The sequence below is a fragment of the Pholcus phalangioides genome, unplaced genomic scaffold (assembly GCF_987345545.1).
Source record: "Pholcus phalangioides strain wild (caught in Gottingen) unplaced genomic scaffold, Ppha-v1.0 ptg000012l_1, whole genome shotgun sequence".
Taxonomy (NCBI): domain Eukaryota; kingdom Metazoa; phylum Arthropoda; class Arachnida; order Araneae; family Pholcidae; genus Pholcus; species Pholcus phalangioides.
Window position 1 is genome coordinate 9,439,915 of NW_028301605.1, and position 27,653 is coordinate 9,467,567.

The following is a 27,653-nucleotide window of genomic DNA, read 5'->3' on the forward strand; positions in this document are numbered from 1 at the left end:
ATTCTGGCATTTTCCATTTCACTTCAAAATATTGAAAACAGATGACAGCACCGATAGAACGTGGAACATTAACCTTTATACAGTGGCAATCCTGAGATATTTCATCAAACTTGATCCGCTTTATTTTGATCGACCTGAAACATCTTGGGTTCTTAACATGCTTACATTTCCGATGAGGAAGTTATTACGCGGATCAGGAAAACTTTAAAAACCGCTTAAAGGGTTAGTAACTCTAACATAAATATGTTAAAGCCACACATACATTCACAACACACTTTCTTTAACAGGATAATTCATTACAATTTCCCCCAGAGGAATTTGTAATGTTTATCAGATGCATGTACTGTTGTCATAACAGCATCGATTTGTCTGCGACATATGTCACAGTTTTCGGTATAGTCTGTTCTTCAGAATATACTTATTGTGCCACTGATTTAACAAATTTCAAGAAACCCGCCAGACCTATGCATGACAAAGTTGATCATTTTATTCATTTTATGTCGAAGCTGAAAATAGATCAAGAACCCCTGAATTAAATATTATGTTGGGTCAAACGATTTTCCTGTTTTTCTTAATTTTTGCTTTATTTTTGGTATTTTACTGATCATTGATCATTGATCATTTTTGTCGCACCACGGTCATTTTCTGCACACGAGGGCTAATTAGACCGGGACCTACAATTTATTGCCGATTCCGAACGGCAGGCTTATTTTTCATACTCATCGAGAGGTTGGTGCGCTAACCCCTCGATGGGGGACTCCCTGCGGTAGCAATTTTTGCTGCGGTCAAGTCGCCGTTTTTTGTTGTACCCCTGTGTCAGGAAAGTTTTCTGACAAGGACGAACTGGGTATCGATTGGTATTTTACACATTGATAAAGTTACTGTCATTTAAGATTGAAACAAAGAGATGACTTGTGCCACTTCAAAAAAAAAAAAACTCACAAAAATTCAACATTATTCGACCGCAATTGAATCCAGTATTCAAGCACAGACATTAGTAGTTAGACAACCATTCGCATACTTTAACATACTTTGGATTGTAGCCTATTCAAATTCATGATTTAAGTGTTGTAATGTTTTTTTTTTCAACCATAAAATTACAATACTTCCATAAGACATGGCTCATTTTTCTATTATCAAATGTCAGTTATGATAACTAACCAGTGCCAAAGTGTGTTTATAGCATCTGTCAACCTTTGCGAATGAGGATCAGGAAGATTTGCATGTGGATCCTAATTCTGTACAAAAGCAAACATAAAAGGGATTTTTGAAAAACAAAGAATGGATTTTTCCCTCCTTCAGAAAGATGTGACATCATTCTCACCATTGAAACACTTTGCATGAAGTCAATAATCATCACTCAACAATATGAAATTATGGCTCCTTAAAATGTAAAGCCAACTTATCTGCCATCTTTGAGCAAAGTGTGATGTCAGTATTGCTGCTACAGTAGAGATCGCTGTTCCCTATCCTGTTTTTTTTTGTCAACAATCAGATGACGCTTTGAACAAAAACACCAGTTTAGCAGCTCGAAGATGGAGAACTACGAGTCCACTCACCACTTCTAAGCTCCTAATGTAAAATTACCTATCCTTGTTGAGATCAGATCAAATCCTGTGCAAAAAAAAATTGCCATTGGATCTGAAAACGACACATGGTCATAACAGATACAAGTCATCTCATTGATTCAACTGTCGAGATGTTGGCTGTTTGGCAAATTTGACCAACCCCCTTCCGCCAAAATGAAAAACATTTCTTTTTTGAAGTAATGGCAACAATTTACATGACTAATAGTGCCATTTTAGGGGAAGAAAACCTAAGCAACAGACTTTTTTTGGGTAATAATTTTTTCCCCCAGAAGTAGGGATCTTTTGCAATCATTATTGAAATTAAAAAGATAAAGAATTTTTTATGAGTTGGGCAACGGAATAGAAATTCTTGAGACGTGGCGTGCAGCTATGTTATAAGGAAAGATTTTTTCGTTTTAACTCAGTTGTCAAAGAAAAAATAAGAAGGAAAAAAACACTGCATGGCATGATGTATGTACTTTTAGAAAGAGATCATCAAAACATCAATGAATTATATATGTTATTCATAATAAGCATTCAAACATACTCGACAGTGCATCCAATGTATTGTTCAACAATACAGAGCATTAATCACTACGAAACAGCAGTCTACATATAATTTGTCAGTGTCAGTGATGTTGTGTGTGTTCTCACGTATATTTGAGCAGGTAAAAACGAACATCCTTAACGGCACAGTTTGTCCCCCTATTAACAATTGAATTATTCACAACATATAAGAATCATTTTTTTTTTTTGTGACTGACGCAATGAATAACTGTTGTGAGGGAAAGCAATAACGCTGCTCAAAGCAGCCGAAAAATACTATCTACATTGACCTACAGTCATGGAGGTGAGGAATGACACGAGATTTCGAGAAAATGATCGGGAATGAGCCATCTGGGGGTCATATTTCGAACTAAGAAGTACCTACGAATGGATATTAAGTTCCCTTAAAAAAATCAAAAATCTACAATAAGCTACCATCACGCGGAAACAGTTTCGACTATGGTTTTCTTCAGGATTTCACCTAAGTTTTCACTTGGTTCATCGTTCCTTTCGTTGTCCATGCGGACGACACTACACTTCTGGGATTCCCTTGGCAGTGTTGTTGTGAGAGAGCAGTTGTCCATGCCACTAGCCCCATTCTTCTCGGAGTCCAGGTTGACCGGCTTGATGGCAGTCACATCCTGGACCTTCGAGCACAGGAGTCCATTGAAGAGCTCCATCTTTGAGCCAGGAATAACGGAACTCAAGTCTGTGTACTTTTGTTCTTCCTCGTTGCAGTCTGCAGCTTGTGCATTGCTGTTGGGTTGGTTGTGGTGGTGGTGATGATGATGGTTATAACCGTTGTTATGTTCTTTCAGTGATGGATGGGCGTGCTCGGAATTGAAGCTCTGTAACCTATTCACAGTCGATGTGAAATGGCCATGATTAAGATGGCCACTACTACCATCGTGACTGCTGATTGGAGAGTTATTAGAGAACTCAGCATGAGAGCTGTTGCTACAGTAATTACCCTCATGCTGAAGGAGGCCACGAAAATTATCATTGGAATAGTAGCACCGTAAATTATGTTCACTGATAGATCCTGTATGCTGATCGGTCTTGGAGAGAGGGCTTTGGTACTTGTCCACGTTCCCCACACCACTGCAAGACGCTCCACAATTTGGATCGGCAGATGTAGGAGCCTCTATATCCGAATCCAAATCGTCACTCGAGTAATCAGAATTTTCAGAATATGAACTATTATCTGGACTGTATGGCGATGGAAAGATATCGGTGACACACTTCTTCTCCGATTCTGTTATAGTCATGAAAGTGGACACTTGTTCTTTCAATGGACTATTCACGATGCAGCTGCCAACATCTACTGAGCAAGGACCGTCGACTGATGGACAATACGATGATGATGAAGCGGCTGGAATACATTGCGTAAAAACAGATGGAGATGCAGACAAAGTGTTGCAAGTATCACAAGTTGATAAACCGGAGTCTATGGAAAAGTTTGGCATCTCGACCTTGCACAACCCCTGCTGGCTCTGCTTCTTCTCTAACTCCAGGCGCATGAGAGTGTGAATGAAATGTGTGCGTACTCGCAATGGGTTGAACTCTATCCGGCCAGCGACATTGCTGCAGCCATCTCTACTGCAGCCGCATGGAAATGAAAACCGATCCACCTGGCATTTTATTCCAGCTTGACTGCAGCTGCAAGTGTCCGGGTCACAGTAGATCTTGCATTCACAACCACAGAACTCCCTGGAAGACCTGATATCACGGCATTCCTCCTTTTCCAAAGAATCAATTTTCTGAACACCGGATGCTCTTAACAATGCCCGCCTCTGCCTGATGGGTACGGGCTGTAGAAAGAAGCAACTGTCTGCCTCCAGTTCTGAATCAGACACATCACTGATATCCTCGCTCTCGTCAGAATCGGATCCTGCAGACTGGCATTTAATGAGACGGCGCTGATGAGTGATCAATTCCCTATGGATTCTCTTCTGTTCTTCTGCATGTTCATGCAGTGAAAACATCTTTACTTGCACATGTTTCTGATCCATTCCTGAAAACAAAAAGACAGGATTCATTTTAAGAATATAAATTTCACACAAACTCCTAGAATCCACACAAACAATTAGAAAACAGAAAAACTCGATATGAACCAAAATCCTAATTATTCAAATTTCTATGTATGAAAAGTAACATGCAAGTGTCCAATGAATACATTAATACAAGATATACGGAAGACTGGATGTTGTGAAGATATTTATTATTTGAGATGTTAATTTTTTAAGGAAGGAAAAAACTCATCTCTGCCTCTACCGGGAGTCGAACCCGGGTCCCTCGATTGCCGGACGAGTGCTCTGACCACTAAGCTACAGAGGAGACAGAGATTTTCCTTCGCTAGAGTGTATATGTGCCGAACGGAACCGTGCAATGGACGGTGAACCTATCAGCTAATAGCTCATGGACGACGAGCCACCAGATGGCTATATATATGACATGAATGCCAGAACTCTACCGCCGGACTTATCCCACTACTGAGATCTCTTCCAGCCCAGCTTTGTGGCAGAGTCTGGAACACTTTATTATCAAGGGTTAGTAAGTACAACACTTATTACTATGCAAAAAATAAAACAATACAAACATATAAAGGGGGAATCAGACCTATTCTGCCGAATGAAAGAGGGTGATAGACGAACCCAAGCAGATCATGGAACCCCCCCCCCCAACCCTGTCCTCTCTCGAATAGTTTTTGAGATATGGTGGATAATCGATTATGGAAAAAAATGCATGAAATCTAAAAACAAACCTGAATTTGTGAAATTTCTGAGAGACCTATATGCAAACTAAACAAACATTTAGAAAGAACAGGAAAAATGTTATAAGGTGACACCAAGTGTGCCTCCATCGAAATATTTGGCTTTAATGGCGGGTTACAAGTACTCAAAGATTGGCGAAGTTAAAAATTGAATTGTCGCCAAAATTTTTCATCGCCAATTACGCAAATACCCTTCTGGCTACAACCGGTCAAATTTATCAAAAACTTGTCCATTGCACCAGTTTTCAAAGCAGTATACAATAAACCATATCACTGTTCCGGTTCAGGAGAAATTTAGCCCCTTTGTTTGCAATACATCACTGAAATCTGCATTCGTTGGAGTAATTTTAGTAAGTTTAGGCAACAATGCGATTTTTCACTTCACAATCTCTCAGCGATTGAAGCTCTTGCCATTAAATACAGATATCCTGTAGATGTCAATGATCCTGTAATGTCACCTTGTATGATTTTTTCTGCAAAATCAAATTGTCACCAAAATCTGTAACTGCCAATGCCGAATTTTTGTCAAATATCTACTTTGACAAACATTGATTTCAGTGATGTACAGTCAATTCCCATTTTAATCAATACTGTTATAGTGAAAATCTAGTTTTAACAAAAACTTTTCAAATCCCACAGATAAGTTTACACAAGAACAATGTAAAAATCTGTCATTTCTTTATAACAAAATTTTGTTATTATGAAATGATTTCTCCGGTCTCTTGGAGTTTGTTATAACAGGATTGGAGCGTATTACGAACAAAAGGCTAAATTTGTCCTGAACTAGAACACAGATATGGTTTATTGTAGGCTTTTTCGAAAGCTGGTGCAATAGACAAGTTTTTGGCTGATTGTAGCCGGAAGGATGTTTGCATAATTGGCGATGAAAAATTTTGATGATAATTCGATTTTGAGCTTTGCTAGTCTTAGAGCGCATGCAGCTCGCCAATAAATCTAAATATTTTGATGAAAATGATGTCACCTCATAGGATTTTTTCTGTTCTTTCAAAATATGTGCTTAGTTTGTGTGTAGGTCCCTTAGAAACTTCACCAATTAAGATTTTTTTTTAGACTTGACACATATTTCTTCCATAATCAATTATCCACCATAACTCGAAAACAGTTTGAGACAGGATAGGGTTAGTGGGGTGTTTCATGATTCACTTGGGCTCATCTATATCACTCCCTATCCTTTGGCAGAATAGTTCAGATTCACCCTGTATATATACAAAAATATGCAAACATACAAAAATACAACAATATATTTATTTATTTTATTTCTTTCTTTATTCCAGTTTAAGATACGTCATAAAATTATAATATATAGCATATTCCCTGGACATTGTCTCAACGCCTTGCCCAGAAAATCCCAAGACTTGCAAAGATAAATATTTTATACACAGTCAAATCTGTCACTGTGAATGTGGTATGTAATGGTATGTATCCTCTGGGATGCAACAAACCTAATTTATGGCTACATTCATATGATGGCAGGATATTTTATTACATCAGATTTACGGAACAAATTTTTCTTCCCCTTGAATTTCATTATAACAGGGTATAACTGTATTATCACTAGAGTTCAGAATTTACACGTTCAATATGTTTTATTGTGAGGATTTTCAAAGAAAAATCATCAGGGAAAAAAAGGGTCACCACAATTTACCAGAGGTAGCAGTAAATGGGAAGAGATTCTGTCTCTCCTAAAAAAAAAAGCATTGAAGAAACAGTTTTTTTTTCTAGCAGGAAGCGATTTTCTCAGCATTGGTTCCACCTCAAAAATGGGTTCTCTTTCCTACTCTTATTGAATGAAACTGTTTTCCTTACCTCTGTAAAATGAAGAGGGGGAAAAATTCAAAGGGAGATGATTTTTCTTTGCCTACAACACATCTAGGAAAGAGATTTACTGCTGAGGCACACTTTGGAAAGAAAATTTTGCTGTCATAGCTGGTAATCAAACTCAGGTCCTCTTGCAATCTATGAAAGAGGTCCTTAGATGGACTTTTCTTAGCGCGATTCACTGAGGAAAATAAAGTAGTCTTTCATAGATGTGTTAGCAGATGAGAAAAACATCTCGTTAACATGTTTTTGTACTGATGCCACTTGGGGTGACTAATGCTGAATCTACCAATAGGCTTATTGGTTGTATTTTTCAAGTTTTGTAAAAGATCTTTTATCAAACTTTTATAGTGTAATCCGAGCCTAAGTCAATATGCATTAAAAATGAGATAAAAGGATCTTTATATGCTAAATAAGAAGGATCTTTATCTTTAATGAGGTAAACTATTTTCAACATAAATATAGCGATTTGAATGCTTTTACAACTGAAAATTTTAACAATTAAGAGGCTTTTGCAATGTGCATGAGAGACCCAACAGTCCAAAATCACTTCAGGGAAAATAACGATTGTAATGATTTGCAAAATCTGTAAAAATACTTGATATTAAACATTAAAAGTATGGCCGAACCAAAATCGAAAGTTGTGAGATGAAAGACACACTGCACAATTTTCACAGGAGGACGTGCAGTGCACTGTATCTCCTCCAGGCCCAAAGGTGATTTACGTTGTGCGCAACTTGTGATCTGCGTCATACAGATACGTAGCACTATTTTGCTATCAAGATTTTCAAATTACTATTCTAGTTGTACTATCAAACATCCTCTCTTATAATTACTCTCCTCACTATATATTACATTCTTTTGTGGAGTCCTTCACAGTCCAGTCTGTCAACTCTCTTCCACAATGTACAGCGAATTATCAAAGCATGTAAGTTTTTTAAGAATGACACTCCTTCAAAAACACTTTCAAAAGCACAGTGCAACTTGTGTAAATCACAAAAGGTCCAATGTAAATAAGTCAAGGTGAACAGGATGGGTTTTACTGAGTTGTTCAACCTTTTTTTTAAAGGGATTTGTTTACATTTTACTGCTCAATGCCAGTGTAATCGCTTTTGACAAATGAAGCACTTTCATTTCTAGCTCTTGGCTGAGCATTGTAAATATTGTTTATGTCTCTGCATGTGCTAAAAATACAGATGAAAATGCTATTGGGTAGCATCAGAGTCACAAAATCTAGAATAGGCCTATGTACTCAACTGCTTTATTATGCAAACTTTTGTTTGACCTATACAGAAAATGTGCGCCATAATTTGGAATGATGAATGTTAGTTACTGTCCAAAACCATGAAGTAGTAAATACAAAATTACTTTTTCCATCCAGACAGAAGTTTTTAATGACTACTCTATTTGTTGAACCCTCAAACTAAACAAGCGAAAAATTAATTAACCAAATAGAGAAAGTCCACATATATATATACATCCCCCCCCCCCCGCAAATAACCTGAAAATGGTACATTAATTGCAATCTACTACATTTGTATTATTTGAAGAAGGAATCATTAATACCTTGCCAATCAAAATCCATTACACAAATTTTGTAGATAGGACTTGAGGGGGGGGGGGGAGGAAGGGAAGTGGGATAAAAGTAGGACATTTTAGCTGAAAGTAGGAACAGTGCAACAAGTGGGAGCTCTGAAGGTATGTTTTTTATTTCTATAAAACTTTGCGGGGAAAAAGCATCCAAATTTTGTTCTTGTAGCACTATGGAGCAGAATCAAAAATTTTGGGTGTTTTTGTAGCAAAATGTAGCATAACCTGGAAATTGTAGCAGTTTGTAGCAGATTTTCCACCCCTGTGAAGATGTCTGACTCAACTGTGGATGAAATGTCTGAATTCTGAGCAATTCCTGGTTTCCACTGACTGAACTGAATAAAGTGTTTTTTTGATGGTTTTGCTGCAACTAGGTCGTTATGATTGTGACATGCTGAGCTAGTGAAATTCACATGTGGCGGTTGACTTTGGTCTGTACATGTGCCCTCGGTTGATTGGAGAGCTTCAATTCATTGAGGTTTTTACTTCATATCATTTTCTAATACTATTGTGCACACTGTCTTAATTTCAATTAAATTTAAGCTTGAAATTGAAAATTGGGGCAAATAAATAAAACTGGCATCTTAAGCAGGGAACTATCTATATGCCATATACACACGTTTGTGTGTGAATAAGGTTATTTTGAGTATTAAAAAAAGCTTTCGTGCATATTGTATGCAGTAAAGCATTTTGGTAGATAGAGAAACATACCCAAAGTGGAACCTCCTTGGCTAGGAACGCACGTGAATCCTTGTGTCCTAGGGAAGTAGAACACTGTCACATTATCGAACTGCACATTTTTCTTGCGAGCTTTCTTCTTGGGTGGATTGTCAGCATCAGAGTTTTCCTCGCTCGCTTGACCAGTCGATGTTGTAGGAACTTCTGAGCTCTGTTCAGACTTGATGCTGCTGTTGCTGGTCTCGTCGCTGCTTGGGAGGCTGGCCACTATACTATCCTTAGAATCAGCATTTTGATCGCTGCCGGATGACAATGGCTCATCTGATCTGCGTTTCGGCATTTTTGTGCTGATGGTAGAATCACTTCAAACTGGGGAAAAAATACATCTTTGAAACAAGCAAAGTTGCAGAAAATCATCAATTTCAATTTTATAAAAATCTCACTCTTTAACTTTGAATGTGGTAGGAAAGTAAATTGAGATACAGAAGATGTCAACTCAGATTCTTTAAACTAGGGTAACCAGACGTCCTCTTTTTTTATGACATTTCAAGCATCCCCTGAATTTCAGAAAATTTGCCATTTTGTCCTCCTTTCCAGGTTTTTAGAAAAAAATTTTTTCACTCTGAACATATATCTCTTCACTGATATAAGTGCTTTTCATGTGTCCCCCCCCCCCCTTTCACACCTGTTTACATGCTTTGACTAATTGCAATCGAAATTCCCAAAATACAAGAACCCAAGTTGCCTACAAGCAAGACAGATGCTATTCTGTGAACTAAATTTCCCCAGGATAATATGAAAAAGACAGTGAGAAAAACAGCTTTGGAAGGCGAAAACCGTTTTATCCAATTTTAAGAATACCATTGTATGCTCTCTAACATTTAATGCTGACACTGTGTACTGGGGGGGGGGGTGTTACCTATTCCATTGAGAAACATAAAACAGGACACATTTTGGTGTAGTTATTTTTTGGTTTGCAATTTGATTCTGAGAATGGAGGCTACCATGTTTGAGAGTTAGATTGTTCCCATTATCATCCTAAGCAATATTAGGAACACTTTAGAAATAGATTTTTTCCAGATGTCACATAGAAAGATGTGGGAAACGATTAAAATGAAAGAGATGTAATAGCGGTAAAAAAATAAAGAGATGGGGCTATTGAAAGCATTACAAACTTTACAAGCACCTCATCTACATTAAAAGAGTATGTAAAAAAACCTGAAAATGAACTTCAAAAATTACTTGATGTGCCACTAGGACGAAGACCTTTTATATCTTCTTATGTAGAAGATCAATTTGTTGAGTATTATTTACAAATGGATAAAACTTATTATGGACTTAGTACAAAGGACGTAAAAAGGATGGAATTTCAACTTGCCATTAAAAACAATTTACGCCACCCATTTTCTGAAGAAAAAAGTTCAGGTAGGAAATGCCTCCCTCTTTTTTTCAACAGAAACCCTGACTTGTCTCGGGAAAAGAAAAAAAAGGGAAAAGAACTATCACTTGAAAGTTTGTCAGCTTCTGGCAAGACACTGGCAAAAACAACAGACAAAGCTGTAAAGGAACCAGCGCCGAAAAAAATGAAAATCGGAAAAACGGAAGGTAGGAGGATCTCTTCAGGAAGATGAAGAACCTCCATATGTGTCAACTGACGACAATGACAGCAGTTGTGGCAAAGAAGATAATGATGCTCAATGCTCAATTTGTGGAGGACTTCACTTAAACGATTGTCATGGAGAAACATGGTTAAAATGTTTGATATGTAGCAAATGGTCCCACAGAAAATGCGATAAGAGAAAAGTAAAGAAAACAAAACGTTATGTTTGTGTAGAATGCTCCTAAGTTTGTTTTTTTGTATTTAGGAAAAGTGTTAAAAGGGTATGTTAATTATGTTTCTAAAAGTACAAAAAAAACTGTCTTGAATTACTTTCAATTTTTTCTGGTCTTAATTTTCCCGTTTAATACAAATTACAATCATAACATAAATTAAACTTTATTTCAACCCATTTTAGACGTGGACGATATTGGGAACACTTTTTTTATAGGAAAAATTCGGAGGTCGCAAAGCAAATTTTTTTTTTTTGGGTGTGCTAAAGTTATCTATTTATATAATAGATAACTCAGTTTATTTTTAGATAACAGTCTAGACCAGTGATTCTCAATGTGGGCATTAACAGCCCCTCCGGGGACGATGGAATGTCCCGGGGGGGGGGGCGGTAGAAGCTACGGGTATAGCACAGGACTCTATGGAATAGATTGCGTTAGGGGGCGATGGGACAAGAAAGGTTGGGAAACTATAGTCTAGACAATAGAATAGAACAATTTTTACACAAATTGCACATGAATTAGTCCTGTAATTAAAATAATGGCTTACGTGGATGATATTTGGGCTCTCCCTACACTGTATTTTTTTACTAATTAATTTTTTTAATGTTTCAGGGTTCCCAGCAAAATATCCTTGATTATTTTCTTGATTCCCCCCCCCCCCCCCACTAGAAGAACAATGCAAAACATTCTTGAACATACAGAAATTTGGTAACATTAGAACCCCCACAGAGAGCAATTGGGATTTTCAAAAAGTGACCTGGTAAGCGGTATGGCATGTTACCCGGGTGACGCACTAACAAGGTTTGGCTGTATATGCAAAATTTTACAGGGATTGGCCAAAAATTGTAGATTTGTATGGAGAACACACACACAGAGAAAATCAGTTTTATACATAAATACAGATTATAATGTATTCCATAATTTTTAATATAAGATTTTGTCAGAGATACAACTTTTCTATGGTAGGAATGACTTTCGAAAAAAAAAAATTTGAACATATAAGTTCAGGTATACAATTCATGAATAAATAAATATACAGTCCAACTTGTAGGACAAATGAGAACATACCACAATACTCTGTATGTGTGTTTCTTACAGACAAGGTATCAGACTAGTTCCAGTAGTAATACACATGACTCGATAACAGATCAACAGATACAGAATTCTGCAAAAGAAAAGAATAATCATGAGTAAATATATTAGACGAAGGAACTGAAAATAGAACAAAAAAAAAATTGCAGTAAAATGAAAATTTTAAAAAAGCATGATGTAAACGGAATAATTTCGAAGGAACAATGATAAACAACCAAAGCCATAGCCAGGGGAGGAGAGAATCTAAGGGGGTTGAGGTCATGATTATTATCACATGTAATCACGATTAAAGATCAAAAGCTGATACATTCATGATTATTATCACATGTAATCACGATTAAAGATCAAAAGCTGATACATTCATGATTATTAGCACATATTATCATGGTTAAAGATCAAAAACCAATACTACAATGATTATTACCGTACATAATCATGGTTGAAGATCAAAAGCAGATGTTAATATGATTATTAGCACATGGTTAAGAGTTATAAACATATATCATGATTATTATCGCATATTTATCATGAGTATTATCACATATTTATCATGATTGTCAGCTATCATTATGGTTAAAGATCAAAAGCTGATTAATATAAGATTAATTAAAGCTGATTAATAATCATGAGCAAATTATCATGATTATTGTCAGCTATTATCATGGTTTTGAATCAAAAGCTGATTCTATCATGAATATAACATATTACCAAGGTTAAATATCAAAACCAGATATTGTAATTATTAGCATACACAAACATGGTTAAAAGGGGTCAAAAACATAAATCATCATGATTATCATCACATATTTGTCATGATTATTATCAGCTATTACCATGGTTAAAGATCAAAAGCTGGTATCATCGTGACTATTATCATATATTTATAATGGTTAAAGATCAAAAGCTGATTATCGTGGTTAAGGATGAAAAGAAGATATAATCATGGTTATTGTCAGCTATTATCGTAATTAAATATCAAAAGCCGATATCATGACTATTATCACATATCATTGTTGCTAGAGATCCAAAGACAAGTATCATGGTTAGAGATCACAAAAGCTGATACTATCACAATTATCACCACATAATAATCATGTTTAAAGATCAAAAGCCATCAACCTAATAACCATCAACTGAAAAAAAGAAGAAAAATTATCATTAAATCATAATTCATGAGAATTGAGAATGGCAACTACAAATGAAATCAATAAATTAAATATCTTTAACTCTTGTTACATAATAATCCAAAAATTCTAAAAAATTGCCATCCAAGAGCTATATAATACCAAACATTAACTTCCAGAGAACATTTACCCACACAAACACACACACCATTCTGAGCAGATCCTAATGAAAAGCTCACATAAACCTAAACACCGCAGCTTAAAAGAAAAGGGAGACGAATATGCTGATTATGAATAGAAGTGGAAGGTGGGAGGAAACACATATATAACTCAAATATCTTCACACCTAAGTCATAACAGAAAGAAACAGAAAAAAAAAAATACAATATAATTACCTGATTAAGGATATCAAAGATTAAAATCAACCACCCACAATTAGTCAAAACAGTAGCTGAAAGGTATAAAAGGGGAGAAAAAGATTATCTCTTGCACCACACCGATGTATATTTTAACCCAGGGACCTGTGTGTGTGTGACCGGAGATAGAGGTGGGGGGAAGGCGTGGAGGCAAAAGTAAAAACCCCAAGAACATTCAGGTAAAATAGGGGGCGGCATGAGAGGAAAAGACTGCGAGATGAAATGAGAACTGGAGCTCCAACATCAGCTATTGATCAGCCACGCTCTTGTCTCTCCCCAGCCCCTTTTCTGTCCACCCTCCCCATCTCCCCTAACAACAGTCTTGTGTGCATCACTCCAGCACCAGCCAGATCAATAGACTCTTCCACTGCTCAGCAGGGGAGTGAAGGTTCTCTACCAATCCAGGGGATGCAAAAATTGGGAGGGAGGGTTAATGGAGCAGGAATGGGGAAAAAAAAGAGGATAAAAGAGAGGGGTGGGGGGAAATGATCTGTATATATAAATATAAAAAAATCAAAGGGAAGGACCAAACACATGGCTCTCGTACTGCCTCATTCTCCCTCCCCCACCTTTCTTAAAACTTTAGATGGAATAAATGAACAGGAGTGCGAGTGGAAAAAAAGGATACACAGAAAAATTAATAAATTGAAACTTCTAAGTACAGGGTGTCCCATAAATTTGTAAATACTTTGAAAATTCGTAAAAATTGAAGGAATTTGTACAATTGAATGTGTTTTGTGAAAAAGTTATTCTCACGGATAGGGATTTTTTTTTCTCAAATTCAATTTAATTTATTTTATTTGTTTCCAAAGTTAAATAATACATAAAAAAGTCAAATCTTAAAAGAAAGTTAATTCTAATTTTTATGAATAGAGGGCACTGTATTATGGAAAATCATTGGAAATATGCTAATCAAAGTCCTAAAAAATACAGGGCATGCGATTAACAGTTCATTTCTGAATTTTCCTGTAACTTGCGCTTATGTAAGGTTTTTAGTGTGATGCTGACATTGGTGAAGTTGTTTTACCTCAGCCACAAACTGACGGCTGAAGGTTTACCAACATTTCAGACATACAAGAGATTGAAGGAAGGTTCAGGTTCAATCACTCCTGCTAGACTAGAATGCAGTGACTCCAATCAATTTGAACTAAATTGTTTTTCCTATACTAAAAAGAAAGAAAAAAATCTCCCTTCGTGAGAATAACTTTTTCACAAACTGCATTCAGATATACCAATTTCTTCAGTTTTAGTGAATTTTTAAACTATTTACGAATTTGAGACATCCTGAGCATTGATAGGCCTACATTTGAAAAATTGTCCCATTCAGAAATTTGATTACTAAATAAGATATTTTTTAGAAAAAAAAAACACAGTGAATTGGGACTTTTTGATTCAGAACTCCAGGGTTCAATAAATTGAAAAAAAAAAAAATTAGGTACCAGCGAAATTTTTTAGAAGGCAAGCATTTGTTTCAGTGCGGAAAAAACAACTGAATTTTTTTTTCTAATTTCCCAAGAAATACTGGCATCCCCCCCCCCCACCTTTCTATTTTTATGTCACTGAACAAGTTTCGAAAATTTTGGTTTTTCCTCAGACTCCAATTTTGTAATGAGACAGAAAATTTTAGAGGCCAATGCCAATTGTTCTAATCACACATGGCGATGGATTTGTCGAGCCCAAGTAGATCTGTTTTTAATCCTTTGACTACTAACAGGACATATATATGTGTGTATGTCCCACTAAGATTTCAAAAATTACTATTGCAGGGGCCTGTCCAGACTTTTTTGTAGGGTCCTGTTTTGTGAAAATTTTTCTTATTTTTGTGAAGAGGATCATAAATTTTGTGAAAAATAAGTAATTTTGTGGGAAGTAAAATAATCTACCACAAAAGAAATGCCAAAATGTCACAAATTCATGGGGCAATTAATTTTTATTTTGTGAATGGTCCGTTTTTCAGGTCCAGAACTTTGTGGAGGGATCCGGAAAATGGACCCCAATTCTGGCTGGAAAGATCTCTGTACTGGGACAAAAATTGTCCAGAAATTGAAATACATTTCATTCATAGAGCCAGACTAGTTGCTCATATTTCACCTTTAGTTACTCAGATGATGCTACAGTTACCTCAAAACCATATATGTATGTTGTTTTGTCAAAATGTGGATTATGATAAGTTTGAAATATGGGTAAAAAATTATGAATTTGATGAAAACATTTTCAATGAGACTGATGCAAATGTATTATATGACAAATTTCTTGATATTGTGTTTAGGCATCGTAATTTCTGGACAAAACAGTCTAAATGCAAAACAGGAAATAATTTGAAAAGTGAATGGATTACATATGAATTGAAATGTATGGTCGATACTAAAGAAAGACTTTATAAAGTTTTTAAACGAAATCCTTTAGATCGCGATAAGGAAAATAATTACAAAAACTATAACAAACAGTTAAAAAAGAAGCTAAAAGCTGCAAAGGATGCTTTTTACTATAATAAATTTATAAAATGTGGTAACAACATCAAGAAACAATGGAAAGTTACTAATGATATCATAAATCGAAAAATAAATAAAATAGTACTTCCAGTAAATACTAATTCTAAAACAGTGAATGAAATGAATGAATTTTTTATTAATTCTGCAATAACTGAAGATTCTGAGTTAATAGATGAAATAGAGCTTCTAGTACCAAAAACCAGTATCATTCTATAGTTGTTACTGAGATAGAGGAAAGGAATGTAAAGAATTTAATAAACAAACTTGAGAATAATAAAGCGGTTGGTTATGATGGAATCACTCCAAAAATGCTAAAAATTGTCAGTAAATACCATTTAAAGTTTATAACCCACATTATAAACTCTTCAATTCTCAATGGAGTTGTTATTGATAAATTAAAATGTGCTCTTGTTATACCCATTCATAAATCAGGTAATGTCAATGATTTCAAAAACTATTGTCCGATCTCTATTCTGCCTGTTTTTTCGAAAATTTCGGAAAAGATAATGAAACACAAAATTATAAATTTTCTAAATCAATTAAATTTTTTTTTCGAGAAATCAGTTCGATTTTCTTGAAAATAAGAATACCTAGATGGCAATTTTCAAATTTTCAGAAAAAGTATATGAAAGTATTAATGATAGCAAAAGAACCCTTGCTATGTTTTTAGATTTAAAAAAGCCTTTGATAGTGTCAATCATCCAATTCTCATGCATAAGTTATATTGTTCAGGTCTGAGAGGCAACACTTATCACTGGTTTAAAACTTATCTGTCAAATAGAATGCAAGCAGTTAAAATAAATGATACAATAGGTACATACAGGATTATTAAAACTGGAGTCCCACGGGGTTCTGTTCTTGGACCAATTTTATTTCTAATCTTTGTTAATGATATCAATAACCTGGATCTACATGGTGATTTGATTAGCTATGTCGATGACACAGCTATTGTTTTGTCAGAACAAATGTATACCATGCTGAAATCTGATACTGAAGAAGATTTAACGAAAATTAACACTTGGTTGAGGCATAATAAGTTAACCTTGAATCTCAACAAAACTAAATACATAAATTTTCAATTATATAATAGAAATATTGAAACACTTATAATTCGATGCCATGAGTTGAGATGCTCTGATGACCAATGTTTTTGTCTCGGAAACTGAAGAGTATAAATATTTAGGAGTCACTATAAACAAAAATTTGAAGTGGAACTCTCATGCAACTGCACTTAGTAACAAAATAAAATACATGAATGTTCGTTTATATTGCTTAAAAAATATTATATCTCCTCAATTTATTCATACACTTTATTTTGCTTGGTTCTACTCACTTATTCAGTATGCTATATGTGTTTGGGGAGGTGATTATGAGTCCAATTTAAATGTTTTAATAAGTGCTCTGAAAAAAACTATAAATATTATTTCCTCTCATAGCCCTACACCATCTGCCTATAATTATAAATCAGACTATAGATTTAATATTGAAAAATTGTATATATACCGAAGTCTAATGTTTATTTATAAAAATCCTACTTGGTTTGAAATCAAGCAATGCCCAACAAACACACGTCTCCGTCGATGTTTTCAATATAATATTATACAACCTAAAAAAACATTAATCCAAAAGCTATTCATATATTTGGCTCCATTATATTTTAATAACCTGCCAAATGAAATAAAATATGAAAATGAATTAAGAGCTTTCAAAAAATTAATTATCAATTATATTAATATTTTACTACAATAAGAAGATACTTCTCGGTCCCCAGTATACAGTGTTGTGTCGCCTAGGCCTTTGAAATATTTGTCTATCTGTATACTTGTATTTTGTTCAGTACTTGTTAGTATATGAAAGTGTTTGCCACCACAGAAAAATTTATGTTTGCATACTCTGGACGGATCAAGTGATCCCTTGAGTAGAATACTATATTTATATATATTGTGTTTTTTTTCTCCTTTTTGTTCTTAATAATAATAAACTATTTAAACAGTATACCATCCCCTCATATGTATAACACCATTAACTATGACTGGGATAAACGTGTCCCATCCATTCTTTGAATATCATTTGGTGAAAAAATCCCAAACACTGAATTTGTTATATTTGTGACCTATTTTTCCATTTCCATAGTAAGTGAGATTAAAAAAAAAAACAGTCAAAGGGTTAGAAAACCTTCTATGTATGCCATTTGATAAGTGAAGCAAATTTCTAAAAAAAACCATTTTTACCTAAAATAGTTGCAAGCTATCCAGATAAGATAGCTTGGTATCTTCATGGAAGATTGCAGATTGAAGCTGCTTGAGATAGCTGATTTTGTGGGCATCTAAGGAATTAAAAATGAAAAAGCTTTGTCCAAGATGGGTGCCAGGATTGGTCACGATTTATCAAAAGCAAAAGCATTTCGAAAGAACCTTTGAGACTTTCAGCGGTGATTTTTGGCTATGGGTGAAACATGTATTCACCAGTATACAATAGAGACAAAGCAATAATCTAAGCAGTGGATGAAGAGTGGTGAAATGGCCCCAAAAAGCAAAGGCTGTTTTGTCTGCTAAAAAAGTGGTGGTAACATTTGTATTCTCAAGGCATTGTCTATATAATCTACCTCAAGAAGGACCTTATATTTGGTCAAGGAAATCTAAGAAGATTATGCCATATTTCTGGGAAATTCAAAAGAACAGCAGCAGCACCAGATGAAACAGCCAAGATTGACAGACAAAAAAGCCCTACCTCACCAAGCCAATGTCCCATCTTACAGATACACCATTGCAAATGTCAAATTTGAAGAATTGGGCCAAGCGCTTTGCACGAATCTTACTAAATTCTGCATATTTGACCCCACATGACTTTTTCTCCCTACTCCCTATATTGAAAGTTTTGCTTGGTGAAAATAAATGTTTATCAAATAAAGACATTGCCGTATGTCACAGCTGTATAAATCTTTCTTTTTTTTGAAGAGTCAGAGAAAATGTAATTATCTGATGGGATAAAGAAATATCGAAAAAGTGTGTTGAGCTTGAAGACCATATAGAAAAACCAAACAGAATTTTTTCAAAAAAAAATGTGAACACCATTTTTACCTTACTTATCAAACAACCTATGTAGATTTATAGTTTCACTTGCCTGTGGGCTAAACAAATTTTGCCACCCTTCTTCCATTCTAGTCTAGTTTTCTTGACCACTTATTTATCAAATTCACTGTTTTGGGCTATAACCCACTCAGCCCCCCATGTAAATAAACATTTGTCTCTAAGCCACTCTTATGGTCATTCACATGCTTGCACACTTTCTTCGTCATTTCCATGCTAACACTCTAGATCACTCTTTTTGTCTCTCACTGACCTGATCTTTGCTCTCTAGGTCACTCTTTTGGTCACTTACTGACCTAGTCCCTCACTCAAGCAAATTCATAGTTTCATCGCCTGTGGGATACACAAATTTTGCTGCCCTTCTCCAGTGCCATTTTAACCCATGAGCCCCACCTGGGCATGGCATGGGGACCTTCAGAGAAAAGGGGTCTCATACAAATGAGCTCTAGTTGAAATTTTCGAGAATAAGCATGTATACTTGCCTGATACGGAGTAACTTAAAAATCTCCTGGCCCGGGGGGCCCATGATGCTCCTAAGATGGCCCTGCCCTTCTCCCATTCTATTATTATTCTACTATAATTTTCTTGACCATTCATTCCTTGAATTTGTCAGCCCTCAAAACTTACCACTCTGGACTATAGCCGGCTAAAACTCCCCTCTCATAAATCCACATCTAAGATTGTGATATATTTTAATATCTACATGGAAAAATTATTATTTTGAGATTTCACCATGTCATAAATAAATGAAAGGTAAAAGTGGCAAACACGGTAAGTGCTATAAGAAAAATGTTGGGAAATCGTAAAAAACTTTTTTGCAGCCAATAGGGATGTTCAAAATTTTCAATCCTTTTTCACGCTCTTTTGAACCACTTAGAGGGCTACTAGGCATTTTTCACATCTACAACATTTTGTAAAACATTGCTTGTTCGTCAATTATGACAACATGAAAAACAGTGTTTGAATTTTTTGGCACTCACAGCATTTACTATTTTTACTCTTCAGATACACGTTTGAAAAGATTCGACACAACTAATGATTAGCTAAATTTGGAACAAAATCAAATCTGTGCTGCAACAAAATATTGTGGAACTCTATGGTACTTATACTCAGGTCTTGACAAATCAGAAAAAAAAAAAAATTGCACCAGCCGAATTTCTTTGGGGTAATTTCTTGGAGCAAAGCTTGGTTTTTCCAGAGGAAAAATGGTCCTAAATGATGTTTTTCGACCTTTCCTGAACTTACTATTACTACTAAACCACACATGTACCTCGTTCATATTCCTCTGCAGAACCTGTAATGAATTGGTACATGCGGGAATGTGCGTGTACGTGTAGTGAAACCTGATGTGAAGTTCTTGAACTTACTGATTTCCTTTCCATGTCGGAAGCCACACTGTCATGAAATCAGAAAATTTTGTCATCCAATTCAGCATTGACGAATACGATTCATGATCTCATATTCAGCAATGACGTATTAATTTAAAATTATTTGTGACTAATATTAATTTTTAGGCACCAATAATGATTTTTCAGTTGTCTGCCATTGTAATCTGGCACCTACGATTTGTCAAGCTACTGATTGGAAAAATCAGTAGGTTGTCACAGGACAAAATATTTCGCTGCCAAAAAAAAAAAAACATACAAATAAAAGGAAAAATAGGAATTTTTTTTTGGGGTAGAAAAAGGTGATCATAGAACTCGCTTGCAAGGACATTCCTGTATTTTTCCTAATTATGGCCGTCCCAACACCTTCCTGTTTTTCCTGCATTTTAAATGAAACCCACTCAAATTCTTATTCTTCTTCACTAAAATCAAATATTAAAATTATTTTGTGAACTTATAAATTACATTACAATATAATTATGTTTACAAATGGGTCATTCTCACAAAATTGGATAAAAAATGACAAAAAATTATAAAAAACAATGCCAACCACTTAGTCACAAATATTCTGAGTGAACTCTTCTTTACCTGCCAATAAATGAAATATAGTGAGCAATGAAGTTTGTTCGAAATTAATGGTGGAAAAAATCATAAATTTAAATTTAATCATATTCAGAGATAGTCAAATCGGACAAAGCATTTTGCCTGTTTTAGCACTTGTCTTGATATTTATTTGTTGACAATCATAACATTTTCCATCTAATTCTGGTAGTTCGTTTTCAACTTGGACAAGCACTGATACTCTGAACAATTTTATTGTCGATAGCACTTTTATTTATGTGTTTCTTGCTCTTTTTTTCGTCCAGTTTATGTGCTGCAACAGATTTCTAATTTGTCCGTTTTCCTAAAGCAGGAGATGCACTCCCAAAGTAAAGTCTTTGGATGAAACATTATTGCAGCTTGATATTGCAACCGAGAAAAATCTGAATTTGTTTTTATTTTTATTACTCCCTAAGTTATGATCAAACCTTCCTTCTAGTCAAATGGCAGGAGAAAGACTTACATGTTTTGCAACACTGATGAAAAACTATTGCGCTTTTCAGAAATAATAGATGTTTCTGAACTGAAACAGTTGGTGAAATGAAAAAAATTTTCAATTATATATTTCTCACAAAAAAAAAAGTAGCCACGAGAAGGCCGTTTTCCAAGGATGATGTCACTCTCCGCTATCCATATGAAGGTTTTTAACAGCTGGCTGATGTGAAGATATGTTTAGGAAAGAGAGAAAATTCAACTGCCCCTGTGGGGAATTGAACCATTGTCCTCTCACTTGCTGGGTGGGCGCACAAGACTACAAAGGGAATGAATAACTCAATCTTTCCTTAGACCTTGTATGCACTGGATGGGACGGTACATGACGGTTGGACCTAATTCAGGCCAAAGCTCACAACTGCTGACCCTGCCACCAGATGGTGACTTATCTGAGGATCATGTCACTCTCCGCTATCCATACGAATCCTAAGATTGAGATATTCATTGCCTTTGTGTAGTTTAGCTGTCTTGTTCCCAACTTCGAGGCACGAATGCGAGCCATTCTCCCTGTAAAAAAGTCGAGCCACAGAGAGCAACAGGCTTACAATGGTAAAATCTTCAATCATGATGCTTCATTCATAGTTTGAAAAATAGGTGGCACATGGTAGCACTATAACAAGCATTATACAAAAACACACACAAGCTTCGTGGTTAGGTTCACAACACGAACACGCACATTCCAACATGTACCAATTCATTAGAGGATCCACAGAAGAATATAGACGAGGTGCATGTAGTAGGTGTAGTGGTCTAAAGCAGTGGTTCTCAACCTTTGGAAGACCGTGGCCCGATTGATTTCTTTTATGTGGGTGGGCCAGGTAATATGCATGACTAATAGGGTATAAATGGGTAAAAATGAATTGCAAGATATTCACGGCCTGGTTTGACTGGTGTCAGGGCCCAGCAGTTGAGAAACACTGGTCTAGAGTGCTCACCCGGGAAGTAAGTGGGTTTGATTCCTGCAAGAGGGCAGTTGAATTTTCTTTCTTTCCTAAACATATCTTCGCATCAGCCACTGCTAAAAACCTTCAGAAGGACATTTAATAAAGACACTCGGCTCTCTATTTTCCAGAATAAACCCTAATTTGTGAGTTAATTTACAATTGTAATTGATTTAAAAGGAAGTTCTAGCAATGGCTACATTCTATAAACTTTTCAGTACAAAATTTTATAGGTGGCAATTGGTGTAAGATTTGAATAAACTATTGACAAAAAAAAAATTTTAAATTACGAAAAAGATGAAAGTATGCTGGCCCTAAAAATGCATATTATTTAAAAAAGAATATATTTTTATTTTAGGATAAAAAGCTACCATTTCATTAATCATATCAAAAATGGGCGGGGAGCAGCCAGGAGGAGGACATTTTTTTTTAATAAATCTATTATTGATGACAAAATTAAAAACATAGTGGCGCAACTTTTCAGGATTCAATCCTAGGCTGAACATCAAAGTCAAAGTTGGAGAACTGCAGAAAAGCCATCTTCAGCTGACCACTACTGTGCTATCAATGGGGTTCGAAAATAGATTTTCACAATGGGAGTCCAGCACGATGCCCAAAAACAGCAGTAGCTATATACAGTGGAACCTTGCTTCATAACGATAAATATCTCTACAACAATGTTTTTTTAAGCCTTGTTTGGAAATAAGCTGATGTTTCCATATATAACAATAATCCCTCTGTAACAATATTTCTTTTTCGGCCCGTGGAGTGCCATTACATCAAGGTTTCATTGTATATGTACTGACATTATCTCATCTTTCCCTCTGGTCCCTTGAAGTCTAATTTCACTTATGCAGGGCCATAACTAAAATTTTTGCGTGGGGATAAACATGATTTTGCCACCTCCATTGCAAAATTCAATGATTTTAGATTTTATAATGGTATTTTGGTTCTTTCTAAAAATCAGTCACCAGGGATAGTTGTGCCACCCCCGCCCCCCATCTCCGGCTGACTTACGTCCTGATTGTAACCATGGGTTTGGTTGTCCAACGATCCTCTTCCCCACCATCAACACACACCCCAGATATTACCCAATAAATGCTGTTCTGATGAATAATTTGTGTATGAACACATAACAAGCACATTCCAACATGTACTCATTCGTTAGAAATTCCATAGAGGAATATGGATGAGGTGAGGTGCATGTTTGGTTTGAACCTCGAGCCATGGGTGGTTTTTTAATTTTTTTTGTACAAAATCAGGAGATATTTTCATCTGCTATGTATATAGAATTTGATAATAGTGTGCTGTGCAAAATTTTACAAAAAACTTGAAGAACGATATCTGCATTGAGGGTTAATAGTAACAGAGTACATAGCTCGATATATCTAGAAAAAAATCTAGGTGCCAACCAAATATTTTTCTTGCCCAAGCTAGGAAACAGCTATAGTATAATCACTTTTTTTTCTTGGGCAATTTTCTTTCTATAGCTCATTTGCGCTTTTCTTCCTGGTTGGTGATGGTTGGCCATTTTCTTCCTGGTTGGTCATGGTTGGTCATTGTTGGCCGTTGGCATTTTTTTTCTGCTGGCTATTATTGATCCTTCAGCTTCTATGCTGCTATTTCCTTCTTTATCGTTGGTTATCGTCGGAAGCTGAAATATCACCTTTAAAGTTCACTAGAAATTAATTGTAATAGGCTTTAGCATAGCATTTGAATGAATCAAGTATGTTAGCGTGCACACACAGATTTCTGATCATTTGATCATTTTTGTCGCACCACGGTCATTTTCTGCACACAAGGGCTAATTAGACCGGGACCTACAATTTATTACCGATTCCGAACGGCAGGCTTGTTTTTTATACTCGTCGAGGGGTTGGTGCGCTAACCCCTCGATGGGGGGCTCCCTGCGGTAGCAATTTTTACTGCGGTTAAGTCGCCGTTTTTTGTTGTATCCCTGTGTCAGGAAAGTTTTCTGACAAGGACGAACTATCACAGATTTCTGAGCTTATTTTTTTTTCGTTTTCTTTGTTTGCTATACGTTGCATCACACATGCCGTTTTTTTCAGCATGATAAATTCAGTTTTTTTGTTGGAACATTGCATTTGGAATTTGTTCTCAGGATTACATATGGATTCTATCAGGTTATACACATTTCCATTCATTTTTTGCAAACTAGCTGTTATAATTTTAATCCCACAATCGTGTTTTTTATTGAACCCAGAGTTTTTTTTTTGTCCTGATCGTTGTATTATTAAAGGAGTCCTGGTTTTTATTATTTTCAATCCTGTATATGGTCGATGATGTTTTGCTGTGGTGGTTAAGTTGTCATAATGACAGACACATTGCTAGGACCCAAGCTTGAACCCTACTAATGCTACAGTGTAGTCAGCTGAAGATGGTTTTCTGTTTTGTAAATTTCAGATGCAAATGTGTGAGCCTATCTCCCAATTAAAAAGTCTCGCCACAAACAACAGGCCTACAACAGTACAAATATTCAGTCATTACAGTTCACTCATAGTTCACAACATAGATGGCAGCACTATAACAAGCATTACAAAGAAACAAACTTCACATTAGGTTCAGTTCACAAGGCATACAATCACAGCTTCCAGTATAACCCAGATCTTCTCTGACCAACTGCTTATATATCTCGGGTTACCAGCTTCGAAAACTGAGAAAGTAGGACCCCTGCACATGTACCCTTAGTGACGTCACTTTTCCCAATTTTTCTTCACAACAGATGACACCAATAAAATCGGCCACAAGAGTAACCTTTCCCAGCTCAAACAGAAAAAATTCTGAGAATTCCAACGGCTATTGGTCACAAAAACATTCATGTGAATGAAGAGAATGAGGTTTCAAAGTGGGGAAAACTTACTTTCCAAGAAAAAAGAAATAATTCTAGAAACCTGAAAATGAGGACAATAGGGAAAATTTTCCAAAAATTTTCCAGAATGTAGGAGGACGTCAGATACAACCCTACATACTTGGGACAGTACGTAGGGTCCGATACAACCCTACATACTTGGGACAGTACGTAGGGTCCGATACAACCCTACTTCATTGAGACAGAGCAGCAGACCATGATTTGGCTAGAAGGTGCAGGATAGGGACTTTTTCCGGAGGAGGAGGGGGGGGGGACAAAGAACACGTACACAATGTATGTATATCTGTATATATATATACCATTTTTAGTGTATTTTCAAAAGCCAGGCCCCCCCCCCCCCAAATGACGGGCCTAGTGCAGGACGTTATATTCTTAACCTCTATCCCTTATTTAGTCCAAGTATGTTTTTTTGGTTCTTGTGTTTTTTATCATCATATATTTATCTTAAGAGTCTGTCGCTTTTAGTATGTTATCCTCCTTTTTGGAAATGTGTTGGAGATTTTCTTTTTCGACAAGAAAGACGTCCGAAAGCATGACTCTGTTTAACACTTGGTGACTTCTCATCATCCTTTCGGGTGTTTTTCTCGACAAAGGAAAAAAAACTTAAATTGACCACAACCACGTGCCTGTGAGAATGGAACCCAGGTCATCATACAATGCAAGATGATGCCTGCATAACAGCACAGTTGTGTTCACCCTCCCTCATGAAGGTAATTATGTTTGTCCTTGATTGCAACCATGGTTATCCATGGTCGTCTTTCCCACCACTGTGGTGGTCAAATAGTCACAGTAACAGACTCCATCCCACCCCAGACTCCATCGCTAGGTGGCGGGTTCGAACCCTACCATCGTCACAGTAGTGTAGGCTGAAGTTGGTATTCTGTGGCTCCCAAGTTTAAGGCACGAATACAAGCTGATGTCTCCGTTAAAAACTCTTGCCACTGACCAACAAACAATACAAATACTCAAATCATTACACTTCACTCACTTCATGTCTGAAGAATAGATGGCAATGTTGAAAAACTAGGCACAACACCACATTAGCACTTAGACTGTTAGGTGTACACACTTACACTTCCGACACAACTCACGATAGTAAATCAACCGTGCACATTTAGGTAATAAATTGCCTGTGGCGAAAGACCCGAGTTGTGCTTGGTTTGAAAGGAAGAAAGATTCCCCTTCCACACCATTAGTACCCGGGGGTATTTGCCGTTAGACTGCACAATTTAGTAACAGTTCTTCCCCCCCACCCCCTCTCCACAACAGTACTACTAAAGCTATTAAGTTCTGTGTTCGCCGACCATCTATGATCAGTTTTGTTGTCTAAACCGACCTTCATGATTGCTAAATAACGAACAAAAAAATAAATTTGATGTGGGATTTTGGCTGTTATCCAATAACTAAACTTACCCACATTTCTAGATTTTCCCTTAATTTAAACATTAGCGATCAAACATTAAATACAAAACTTTTCTTTATATATAACAAATACAAGAGAGAAATACTGTCACTATTTAACACACCGAACAATGACCATCAACACAAGGGCCGTGAATAGGCTGGGGAAACCGGGACACTGCCCCTGGGTCCCGGAGCCGAATGGGAGGTGTTCCCCACAAATGTTTACATTTGTTTTGCATAATAATAACTCTTTCAAGAGTGACCCCCTTAGAGAAAAGTCTGCCCCGTGGCCCCGAGAAAACACACTACGGCCCTGATCAACACACCATTTCGTTCCAACATTAATAAATGGATTTAACAAAAAAAAATTTAGAGGGGAAATTTGATTCAATAATCAATACTAACCATTACACATTAATAAGATTATTGACTAGATTTTTTTTTACACGTGAAACGAACACCGCAGCTCCGATTCTTCCCAATAACAATGCGACAAAAGCCACGCAATTCACATCGATTTTTTTTTCTCTCTCTCTCTGGCTAACACACACTCGAAGACAAAAAAAAAATGACATTCTCGGACGAAATCAGCACTTTGGCCCTTCCGCCTCTCAAGATACGAAAACAAACAAAAAAACCGAAACTAAATTTTTTTTTCTTTTTTGTTTGGATTAGATTTAAAAAAAAAAAAAAGTCAGAAGTGTTTCTTTGAATTTGTAATCTGGCAGTAGCAGGGCCGTAGCCAGAAATTTAGTTCGGTTCGGGGGGGAGACCAAAGTGATAGAACAATAGATTTGGCCATCTTTTTCCCTTTTTTTGGTCATTTTCTCATATTTCGGGGGGGGGGGGGCAAATCCCCCAAGTCCCCCCCCCCGCTATACGCCCTTGGGCAGTAGGGTCACCA

The 27,653-nt window shown here is 36.2% G+C and overlaps 1 protein-coding gene across 3 annotated transcripts; it reads right to left on the reverse strand.

Annotated features, from left to right (window-relative positions):
* Window positions 1-854: 854 nt before the first annotated feature.
* On the reverse strand, window positions 855-27,298 carry Axud1 (AXIN1 up-regulated 1). Of its 3 annotated transcripts, none has more exons than XM_089240158.1 (4): window positions 27,155-27,298; window positions 11,893-11,989; window positions 9,028-9,363; window positions 855-4,128 (listed from the first exon to the last, which is right to left on the reverse strand). In XM_089240158.1, exons 3-4 carry the CDS (start codon window positions 9,332-9,334, stop codon window positions 2,552-2,554), a joined length of 1,884 nt encoding a protein of 627 aa, XP_089096284.1. In that variant the 5' UTR covers window positions 9,335-9,363; window positions 11,893-11,989; window positions 27,155-27,298; the 3' UTR covers window positions 855-2,551. The 3 variants fall into 3 exon arrangements, with proteins under 3 accessions (XP_089096284.1, XP_089096286.1, XP_089096285.1); XM_089240160.1 differs by lacking the exon at window positions 27,155-27,298 and adding an exon at window positions 17,484-17,546; XM_089240159.1 differs by lacking the exon at window positions 27,155-27,298 and adding an exon at window positions 13,436-13,750.
* Between the last annotated feature and the right edge of the window lie 355 nt (window positions 27,299-27,653).

Bases quoted from the DNA above. Each gene is read 5' to 3' on its own strand.
- Axud1 (XM_089240158.1), bottom strand. From the start codon at position 9,334: ATGCCGAAACGCAGATCAGATGAGCCATTGTCATCCGGCAGCGATCAA. The intron at 4,129-9,027 runs GTATGTTTCTCT...TTTTGTTTTCAG, and splicing joins CCAAGGAGGTTCCACTTTGG to GAATGGATCAGAAACATGTG.